The sequence below is a fragment of the Rattus rattus genome, chromosome 7 (genome assembly GCF_011064425.1).
Source record: "Rattus rattus isolate New Zealand chromosome 7, Rrattus_CSIRO_v1, whole genome shotgun sequence".
NCBI lineage: Eukaryota > Metazoa > Chordata > Mammalia > Rodentia > Muridae > Rattus > Rattus rattus.
In genome coordinates, this window is record NC_046160.1 from 121,783,096 (window position 1) to 121,794,771 (window position 11,676).

Sequence of the window (11,676 nt, forward strand, 5' to 3'; positions counted from 1 at the left end):
AATTCTGTTGGTGCACCATTCACCTGCTTAGGTTTACATGAGTAGTAGTAAGAGTAGAAGAATCTCAGCCACTTTGTGAGTTTACCTCTGCTTTTCTGCCACCTTAGAATCCTCAGGTAAAATGAGCCAGTGAAGAGTAACTTAGGGCTCTCTGGATACCACTACAGGAACACTGTTTGGGTTTGCATCTACTGAGGTTTCTTTGTTTGAAGATCCTATGATCAAACTGAAAATCTGTTTCGTTCGTCCTCTGCCTTCAAATTGCGTGCCTTCTAAAGGTAAAGGGGAAGTTGGAGAGGCCCTTTACCAAACTCAGTGATGAAGTCTGGTGTTGAGTCTGCGTCCAACTGCTTGTAATATTCTCTTTAGTTCCAGTGGCAAGGGAATTTTCCTCCTCTCCCTAAACCAGGAGAAGATTCAAGACCACCTGGCTCACAAGCCCAATTCTCTTGGCATAAGGTGAATGTTTTTATATTTGTGTTCTAGTTTGTCCTGCTTGCTTCTTCTCGCCTCCAGATGCCATTAATTAATCAATCTGCAGTGAAGTTAATATTGAAGGGACTTCCTAGCAGCCAAAGCACTCTCTCTGTAGTAGGAATTGCATGGTGCAGATGAGCACACTAATTTCCCTTGCTTCTGAGAGGATATTATCTGAACAATGTTAGAGAAGATGTTGCAGGGTTTAGGTCGGGTTGTAAACACATTTCTAAATCCAGTTCTTGGAAGAGGAGTTACAAAGGGTTGGGTCCGAGATATCTATGGCTACTTAGTTGACCATGTCTGGGGGCTGGGGGGAGCGATCGGAGGCTGTACAGCGGGATTTGTTGCTGGATACTGTACACAGAGGGTGAAAGTAAAATGGCATAGCATAAATGCTGCTGTGTGTAAAGTTGTTCATCAGAGTCAAAGTTCATTCTTTTGATAAAATGTCCTTACCCGTGGTTGCTTTACTTGTTATTCATGCCTTTACTTAGCTTTCCTTGGAAAGTTCTGACTTCTGGGACAGAACTGAAGACACAGAAATGAAACCACAAACCTATGGTCACTAGATCTTTGACAAAGGAGCTAAACCATCCAGTGGGGGGAAAAAAGATAGAGTTTTCCACAAATGGTACTCTTTCAACTGGCAGTCAGTAGGATGAAGAATGCAAATTGATTCATTCTTATCTCTTTGTACAAAGCTCATATCTAAGTGGATCAAGGAACTCCACATAAAACCAGAGACACTCAAACTAATAGAAGAAAAAGTAGGGAAGAGAATAGAACACACGGATCCTGTGTTTCCTTGGCATCTTGGACTATCTAGTAGCAAATGCCAGTTCCCCATCACTGCTACACACTTCTATTTAATTTTCCTGACCCTTTGTAGCTCTCCTTTCTCCTCCCCCACACCTCATCCTGCCTTTTCTTTTCCCTCCTCCCTTCCCTCTCTGTCCCAAATTTTTTTTCTTCTCTACCTGCCATGATAATAATACCCGCTTCTAAATAGGACTAAAAGCATCTACACTTCCATCTTCCCTCATTGTTGAGCTTCATATGTTGAGAAGTTGGTTTGTTATTATAATAGGTGTCTGTGTTTGTATGTTACCTGGACTTTTTCTTCTGCTGCTTTTAATATCCTTCCCCTGTTCTACTGATATTGTGTTGGTATTCTAAATACATCTTATTTTGTTTTTAGGTTTTTTTCCATTAGGATGTGAAATTTTTCTTCGATGACTAAGTATTGTCTGGTTTTTGGATCTGGGACTCCTCCTCTTCTATTCATATAATCATTCTTTCCTATAGTCTTTTCATGTCACCTCAGACATTAGGATGTTTTCTGTCAAATATTTTTTAGATTGATCATTTTCTTTGACTGATTTACCAATTTCTTCTAATGAATATTCTATGTGTGAGATCCTATTTCCATATTATTTTTTGGATAGTGCAGTCCAGACACATGACATCACTGTATGTTTTTTTAAATGGGATATTTTTTTATTTCTCTTTCAAATCTTGCCTTTCCCGGTTTTCAATCCAGTAATCCCCTATCCTATCTTCTCTGCCCCTACTTATGAGAGATATTCCACCATCCATCTAAACACCACTTCCCACATTCCTGCATTGCCATTCCCCTACACTGGGTGGGTGATCCTTGGCAGGACCAAGTCTTCTCCTCCCATTGTTGCCCATCAAGGCCATCCTCTGTTACATATGCAGCTGGAGCCGTGGGTCTGTCCATGTGTACTTTTTGAATGGAGTTTAGTCCCTGGAAGCTCTGGTGGTTGGTATTGTTGTTCCAATGGGGTAGCAAACCCCTTAAGCTCCTTCAATACTTTCTCTAAATTCTTCAATGGGGATATAGTTCTTGGTTCAATTGTTAGCTTTGTGCATCTGTCTGTGTTTGTCAAACTCTGACAGAGTCTCACAGAGACAGCTATATTCCTGTGACAATGCACTTCTTGACATGAGCAATATTTTCTGGGTTTAGTGGCTGTATGGATATGGGCTGGATTCCCAGGTGGGAGTAGTCTATGGATAGCTTTTCCTTAAGTTTCTGCTCTAAACATTGTCTTTGTATCTCTTCCAATGAATATTTTCATTCTGTTTCTAAGAAGGACATAACCATCAGCACTTTGGACATCCTTCATCATGAGCTGCATGTAGTCTGGATTATCTTGTGTAATCCATTTTGAATCTAATATCCACTTATCAGTGAATACGCACTTATGGGCTTTGTGTGTGTTTGTGTGTGTGTGTGTGTGTGTGTGAGAGAGAGAGAGAGAGAGAGAGAGAGGAGAGAGAGAGATTTGTTACCTCACTAGGATGATTGTTTCTAGTTCTATCCATTTGGCTATGAATTTAATGAAGTCATTGTTTTTAATAGCTGAGAACTACTCCATTGTGTAAATGGTCCACATTTCACATTTTCTGTATCCATTCCTCTGTTGAGGGACATCTGGGTTCTTTCCAGCTACTGGATATTATGAATAAAGCTGTTACAAACATAGTGGTGTATGTGTCTTTGTTATATGTTGAAACATTATTTGAATATATGCCCAGGAGTGATATAGCTGGGTCCTCAGTTAGTACTGTGTACACTAATGTGAGTAACCTCAATACTGATTTTCAGAGTAGTTGTACCAGCTTGCAGTGCCACCAACAATGGATGAATGTTCCTTTTTCTCCATATCCTTGCCAACATCTGTTGTTCTCTGAGGTATTTTCCTTTTATTTTAGACATTATGACTGGTGTAAAGTGGAATCTCCGGATTGATTTGAATTATGTTTCCCTGATGACTAAGGATGTTGAAAATTTCTCTAGTTGCTTCTCACCTGAAAATTATTTGTTTAACTATATTCCATTTTTAACGGGGTTTTTCATTCTCTGGAGTCTAACTTTGATATGTTTGCATATATTGGGTATTAAACATCTATCAGATGTAAGATTGATAAAAGAACTGTTCACAGTGGTTGGTTGCCATTTTGTCCTAACCACAGTGTCCTTTGCCTTACAGAAGCTTTGCAGTTTTATGAGATCCCATTTGTCGATTCTTGATCTTAGAGCATAAGCCATTGGTGTTTTGTTCAGGAAATTTTTTCCGGTGCCCATGTGTTCCAAATGCTTCCCGCGTTTTTCTTCTATTAGTTTGAGTTTATTTGGTTTATGTGGACGTCCCTTGCTCCACTTAGAGTTGAGCTTTTAGAGGCCAATAAGCATGGATCAATTTGCATTCTTCTACATGCAGTCCCTCAGTTGAACCAGCACCATTTTGGTGACAATGCTATCATTTTCCACTGGATGGTTTTAGCCCCTTTGTCCAAAATTCAAGTGACCATAGGTTTCTGGGTTCATTTCTGGGTCTTTCAATTCTATTCCTTTGATCTACATGCCTATCTCTCTGTATCAATACCACAAGTTTTTGTTTGTTTGTTTGTTTTGTTATTGTTTTTAATCACTGTGCTCTAATACTGCTTGAGGTCAGGAATGATGATTCCTCAGAGGTTCTTTTTATTGTTGCTGAAGATAATTTTTGCTATCCTGGGTTTTTGTTATTAAATTAATTTGAAAAGTGCTCTTTCCAATTTAAAAAAAATTGAGTTGGAATTTTGATGGGAATTGCATTGAATCTAGATTGCTTTTGGCAAGATGGGCCATTTACAATATTAACACTGAGTATCCTTGAACATGGGAGTTTTTAGTGAGATAGATTCAAGTATCTCTCCATTTAATTTGATATTTTGTTTGTTTGTAGTAAATTGCTTTTTATTATGTTTAGATATGAGCCTTTGGAATTCCTGATCTCTCAGTATTTTTTATCATAAAGAGGTATTGTATTTTGTAAATGTTTTTTCTGCATCTAAGGTGATGATCAGTCAGTGTGTCCCGTCCCCCATGCCCTGCGCTCCGACTCTCTGTGCACTGCTGCTATGCGTAAAAAGCTGCTGTGGACTGGGAAACTCTGCCTGGTTCTGCAGATCTCAGGCAGAGTTCCCACTTGCCTGCTGGTTGTTCAGAGAAGAATGACTGATCTGAACTGTCCTGGGAAGACCTTGGCACTTTCGCTGCTTTTAGCAGAAAGACTGCTGCAGCCATTGTGTCTGCAGTGTCTGAGCTACCCTCCCCAATCTATTGTTAAAGCAAGCACAGTGGGTGAACTTTCTGAGTAGTTGCAATAATTGGGAATTCTAAATTTTATTACAGGAGGAGGCTTGACTAGGCCCTTGGTGGTATGGGCCATAGCATGAGGAGAACCAGATGAGGTGCCCCTGCTTATGGGAGAGGCTCATTTTCCACAATCTCTTTATATTAATGCCATCTGAAAACCACTGCTCTTTCGCCCTGGGCTCAAGTAAGAGGAATGAGAAGATGACCTGATGTAGCTATCCTCAGGGGACGGGCAACTTCCTCTGACCCCTTGACCAATCTAAGACATGGTGCCTTGGGGCAAAGGTGGATCTAAGGACAGATAAGGCTGGGGTTAGGAGGTCGACCTCAAGACAGAGGTGGCGACCCCGTTTAAACGTCAAGGGCCAGGTCAAATGCTCCTCTGCTCCAGTTTCTCCCAATAACACACACACGTGATAGCCCTGAACGGTGTGTTACAGCATAAGTTCATTCCTAGCCATTTGGGTGCAGTCCTAACTGCCAAGAGTGGCTACGCCAGCATGAGCTGGGCACTCTGCAGAGATATGTCTGATCTATCTCAGACCACTACTCCACCTAATGGTCCTTTTCTTAAAAAGAATAACGGGGAGATACAGTGAGTCAGATGATTTGGGCTAGCCGCTTTGTGACTGCATAGCTCAAGGTGGCTACTTGACTCCTAGGCTGCATGGCCACAGAGGTTTAACCTTGAATTGACTGCCATACAGACTTGGAGATTGATTGAACTAAGAGCCTCTCCCAGGAAGACCCTGGGAGCAATGACAGGATGTTCCAGCCTGAGCAAAACAGGATGTCCCTGAGCAGATTCCTGAGAAGGTTCGACCTTTTCAAAGAACATGTCCCGGAAGACTGTTGCCTCTTTTTTATAGGAGGATATCTTGCAGTATAGTGATTCACCTTATATCCTTTGGGCACTTCCCAAACTCCCCACCCTAAGCTTCAGTTCCTGCTATTCCTGCCTCAGAGCTTTAAATGCTGTACATTCCTCTCAATAAACGAGACCTTGACAACAGAATCTTGCTTGGTCTCCTTCTTCTCTTCACCCCCATTTTGGCCCTGGTAGAAAGCCTCTTGGGACCCTGAATAACTGGGTCCCGCTGGGGGACAAGTTTTGCTATCCTGGGTTTTTGTTATTCAAATTAATTTGAAAATTGCTCTTTTCCAATTTATGAAAATTTGAGTTGGAATTTTGATGGAATTGCATTGAATCTCTAGATTGCTTTTTACAAGATGGGCCATTTTTTTACAATATTAACACTGAGTATCCCTTGAACATGGAGTTTTTAGTGAGATAGATTCAAGTATCTCTCCATTTAATTTGATATTGGTTGTTTGTTTGTAGTAAATTGCTTTTTATTATGTTTAGATATGAGCCTTGAATTCCTGATCTCTCCAGTATTTTTATCATAAAGAGGTATTGTATTTTGTAAATGTTTTTTCTGCATCTAAGGTGATGATCATGTGATTCTTTTTCTTGGAGTAGATTTTGCTAGTAGGTTTTTGTACATTGAACCAACCTTGCATCCATGGGATGAAGCCTATTTGAACTCTTTGGCTAGGCAGAAATTTGCTAAACAAAGCTCCAATGGCTCGTGTTCTAAGATCAAGAATTGATAAATAGGACCTCATGTAACTGGAAACCTTTTGGAAGGCAAAGGGCATAGTCAATAAGATAAATTGGCATCCTAGAGATTTGGAAAAAAATCTTCATTAATCCCACATCTGATAGAGAGCTAATATCCAAAATATATAAAAGAACTCAAGAAGCTAACCACTAAAAACCAAACAACCCAATCAAAGAATGGTGTATAGAACTAAACTGAGAATTCACAATAGAGAAATCCTGAATGACTGAAAAGCAAGTAAAGAAATGTTCAAAGTCCTTAATGATCAGAGAAGTGCAAATCAAAATGAACCAGAAATTCCACATTTTACCAGTCAGAATTGCTAAACTCAAAACTTCAGGTGATAAGACATGTTGGCTAGGATGTGGAGAAAGAGGAACACTTCCAATGCTGGTGGGACTGTAAACTTGTACAACCACTCTTGAAACTAATGTGGAGGCTCCTCGGAAAATTCGAAATAGACCTACCTAAAGATCCAGAAATATTAATCTTGGGAATATACCCCAAGAATGCCCTACCATACCACAGGGGCCTATGTTTCACTATGTTCATAAAGGTCTTATTTGTGATAGTCAGAAGCTGGAATCAACCAGGATGTCCCATGACAGAAAAATGGATATGGAAAATGTGGTTCACTTGCACAAAAGAATACTACTCATCTATTAAGAAGGAGGACATCTTGAGTTTTGCAAGCAAATGAATGGAGCTAAAAAATGTTATCCCGAGTGAGGTTACTCAGACCCAAATTGACATGCCTGGTATATTCTAACTAATAAGTGGTTATTACCCTCCACCCCAAAAAGTACAGAATACCCAAGATACAGTCCACAGAACTCTAAAAGATCAACGAGCTGAAAGGTCCCATGGAGGACCCCTCAGTTCCACTTGGGAGGGAGAAGAAAGCAACTGCAAGTGGGGAAGGGTGAGGAACAGCAGAGGAAAAGGTGATGGGGGTGGGGGAAGAGTGTAATGAGATCTGGAATTGGTTCCAGGAAATGACTAAAAGCCTGAGGGCCAACGGAAAGAATGGAAACAGGTAGCATTGGGAAGAAGGAGTTGAGAAAAACTTCTGGAATATACCAGAGCCCTGGGGAGTAAGCAATTCTCCAGACTCGGCGGGGGGGGGTACCCTATATGAAAGTCCCTACTGTCAGGAGAGGGAACTTATTGAAGCTATCTCCAGCAGAAAGACAGGTCATCAAGTGAGGGATGGAGTTGGTATCTCACGACCAAAGTTCTGACCCATAATTCTTCCTGTCTGAAAGAAATGCAGGGATGGAAATAGAGAAGAGCCTAAGGAAAAGAAAGTCAAGGAACAGGCCCAAAGTGGGTTCTGGTTCAAGGGGAGGCCCCAAGTCCTGTCATTATTTAAGCTCTGGGGTGTAAACAGAAAGGGAAATGCAATGACTCCTCTCCAAAAGATCCAACAACAGGTGAAAGAGTCAAATGCAGATATGTTCACTCAACCAAGGAACAAAAGCTTCTGACCCCTGTAGTTGAATTAAGAAAAGTTGGAGGAAGCAAAATGGAGGACAACTGTACAGGAAGACCAGCATTCTCAATTAATCTGGAATTCTGAGATATTTTTAGACACTGAATTACCAACCACATAGCATACACCAGCTGAGATGAGGCCTGTAGCACATATACAACAGAGGATTCCCATGTCTGGGTTCATTCAGAGAAGATGCACCTAAACCTCAAGAGACTGGAGGCCCCAGAAAGTTCAGATGTCTAGTTTACAGGATGGGTGGAGACATCCTTGAGGAGTCAGGGGTGGGTGGATATTGTGGGGAGGGGGTGAGGAGAAGGTACTGGATGTGGTACCCTCGGGGCAGCATAGACCCAAAGAAGAATAAAATCAAGAGTGAAAAAATTAAGACAGAAAGAAAGAAATTAAGAAAGAACAATAAGCAACCTACCATTCTTGTTTTGTCTTTCCAATGTAATCAACTTTTATAACATATACTAACACTCGGTTATAATCCTGAATTATGTCATCTTCTATGATGTGATTACAGAATATTGCATATGTGTTTTTATATGCCTTATGACAATCGTTTGCTGAAAATAAATAATACAGGATTGAATAAATCATATAAAATGAATACATAGAGTAGTTGATGACCCAGATATTACTTGATAAAAATGATGTTTGTAAAACACACATACATGCAGAGGAGGGGGGAGGAGGAGTGGGAGAGGTAGAGGGGAGCAATATCAATAGAAGAGTAGAAAGAGTCAGAGGACAGAGATGAAGAATTAGAGATAAGAGATTCAGACATATAAAAGATCAACCAACAGGGACAAAATAAAACATATTAGCAGTCCCTGAATTTTATTGCTCTGTTACCTGACACTGGACTTTTTTTGTTACGAGTTCTAAATCAATATTGACCAAAACAGTAGAAAACATTTTAATATTTTTGCTAGTATTTCAGATTTTGGCTGTATTTTTGGGAAATATCGTGTGTTTTAAATGTTGGAGAGAGGGCATTTCCACATTCAGTATAAATGTAAACTTGCCAAGCATTCTCAATATGTCAAACCTGTTGCTTTTTCTATGTATGTTTGCAATCATTATTACTATATTTTCTTCAAAATTTATAGAATCAGACTTCATTTCTATAAAAGAAAATCAGCAATTAAAAATTAACGATTTTTGTATAACAGATGCAGAATTGTGTATCTTTATGTAATAAAAAATTACATAACTGTTTTAAAATTGATACAATTTGTAATAACTTTATCAAGTAAGTTAAGAATATCTCAGAGGGGTTGGGGATTTAGCTCAGTGGTAGAGCGCTTGCCTAGCAAGAGCAAGGCCCTGGGTTTGGTCCCCAGCTCTGGAAAAAAAAAAAGACTATCTCAGAAATGCATGTATTCACAATGCTATATTCATATGATCTTGTGGCTCCTATTTAAGAATAGGAGGAAATATTGAGGACCTGGAAGGGAATAAGAACTCTACAGGAAGAACAACAGTGTCAAGTAACCTGGAAGCTTTGGGCTCTCAGAATCTGAACCTCCAAACACAGCACATACACTGGCTGGACCTAGGCCTCCCCATTCATATGTAGCACATGAGCAGCTTAGTCTTCATATTGGTTCAGTTCGATTATTATGGGGGGTTATCACAAAAGCTTTTGCCTGTATGTAGGTTATGTTCTTCTCACTTGGCTGCCTTGTGTGGCCTCAATGGAAGATGAACTGCCTAGCCTTCCAGAGACTTGAAATGTCAGTATATGGGTTGATACAGAGAGTGTGCTCAACTGGCAGAGGAGAAATTGAGGAGGGTAGAGGGGAGGATTTTGGAAGGAAGTGACCTGTAGGGTAGTAGTGAGTGGACTGTTGCCTGAATAAGTAAAATAAAAAGAAAAAGAAAAATAGAATTGGAACCTTAAGGGTTCAGAGTTTCTTTTTTTTCTCTCAATAATATTGACCCAATAAATCACCCATTCCTGTCACTTGGCTACTGTCTGCTATCAGCATGATGACAAATCATTAATAAGTTCATCACCTGCTGCTTTCCAGAGACAGAGAGAAAGAGAGAGAGAGAGAGAGAGAGAGAGAGAGAGAGAGAGAGAAAGAGAGAGAGGAGAGATTGAGAGAGGAGAGATTGAGAGAGAGAAGAGAGAGAAAGAGAGAGAGGAGAGAACACTGTGCAGGTTCTGTGACTGTTTGTCTTTTACTTGATTTCTCTAAGAGTATTATATATTTCCTCTTTAATGTATTTTATAACCTTCATAAATTTGCATTTAAGGTTATTTGCTTGTATTTCTGCTGTCCTGGAATATCCTGGGCTTGCTATAGTTGGATAGCTGTACTACAGTGTGACCATATTACCCTGGTTGTTGTCCTTATGCTGGCCTCAAGTCATTTGACTATGGAATTATTAGAAATTTAGATGCCAGTTGCAGAGTTTATCTTTGATGCGTGAATTTTCTCAGAAACACAAGCCTTTCTGTTTCTGGTCTAGTCCTCTTTTTGAGTAGCTGTTGTTCTTTTATTGGCCAGAGAGCATTCAGTTCCAATAAGGTCCCTCTACTGGTTTTCTAGTGGCTCAGTGACCTCTGGGGATCTGTCACAGCCTGTAGTTTTCTAGGATTTGGAAAAATGATGAAACCCCTGGGATTCTAGATACTTGTGTGGCTTCTTAGGTTCCAAATTGGTTTGTGGAGTTTCCAGTAATAGTTTGTTGTCCAGGAGACCAGTAGACTTTTCCTGAGCTTTCAACATGGATATGGAGTGCCTTGGAGGTGGTATCATTGAAAAATTCTGGATACAACTTAAAGAATTTCATTGGGTTGTGTGCATTATATCAATTGAAGATCTTAGCACCATTGTCTCTTCTTGTACAAAAAAAGTCTGGAAAAATATTTTTTACTTACCCTAAAATAGACTTCCTGTGCTTGGTGTGTGATGCATGACCCTGTTGGTGCAGAACTTCTCTACAAGGCGTTATATGTTTGGAATCATACCAGAGACCCCACACTGTGTGTCTCGCACAGTAATACATGGCTGTGTCCTCAGTTGTCACAGTGTTCAACAGCAGGAAGAATTGGTTCTTCGATGTGTCTCTAGTGATGGAGATTCGACTTTTGAGAGATGGGTTGTAGTTAGTGCTGCCACCATAGCTTATGTATCCCATCCACTCCAGTTTATTTCCTGGGAATTTCCGGATCCAGTTCCAGTAATAAAAATCAGTTGTGATGGAGTATCCAGTAACAGAACAGGTGACAGACAGTGGCTGAGAGGGATTTACAAGGCCAGGTCCTGACTCCTGAAGATTCACCTGGGATAGGACACCTTCAGACAAAAAGAGTTATTTCTGTTAATCATGCATTTAAAAAAAATACTCATTGACACATGTATGAAATGTCAACACTCACCGGGAAGAGCTGTCAACAGGTATAGAAGACTCAACATTCTCATATTTTAGGCTACACCCTCTTTGCTTCAGAGATCAGCCTCCAGTGAGAGATATGTGATATGGCCCAGCACAAAAGGGATTTAACTGAGAGCTAGAAGATGCATTTGCATGTGGGAGCCAGCCTTGCCTTCATAATTGGGAAATGTATGTAGTAACTGCACGTGGTTATTAAAATAAGGCCACCATTCTCTCTGGTTTCCTACACTTAGAGTGTATGATGACTGTAGGAATCACAGGAAACATGTCTAGACATGATCCCATGCTTCCTATCCTAGAACAATCTCCCCACAGACACATGTCTGCTTCTGTGTTCTTACTGTATCAAGTTGCCTCAAGTCATTGCCAACCTTCTTGTCATACTTGGATTCCTGACTTCTGGCTTTCTTATTAGTATGTCCACATTGTTCCTAGTTTGATTCTCTCTTCCTACCGATAATATGTATTATCAACTTTCCTAGAACTTTTACCCT

At 40.2% G+C, this 11,676-nt stretch overlaps 1 gene segment (V, D, J or C); it reads right to left on the bottom strand.

Moving 5' to 3' along the window:
• Positions 1–10,660: 10,660 nt before the first annotated feature.
• On the bottom strand, positions 10,661–11,208 carry LOC116906232. The segment is given in 2 exon segments: positions 10,661–11,082; positions 11,166–11,208. Coding segments are annotated over 2 exon segments (465 nt in total).
• Between the last annotated feature and the right edge of the window lie 468 nt (positions 11,209–11,676).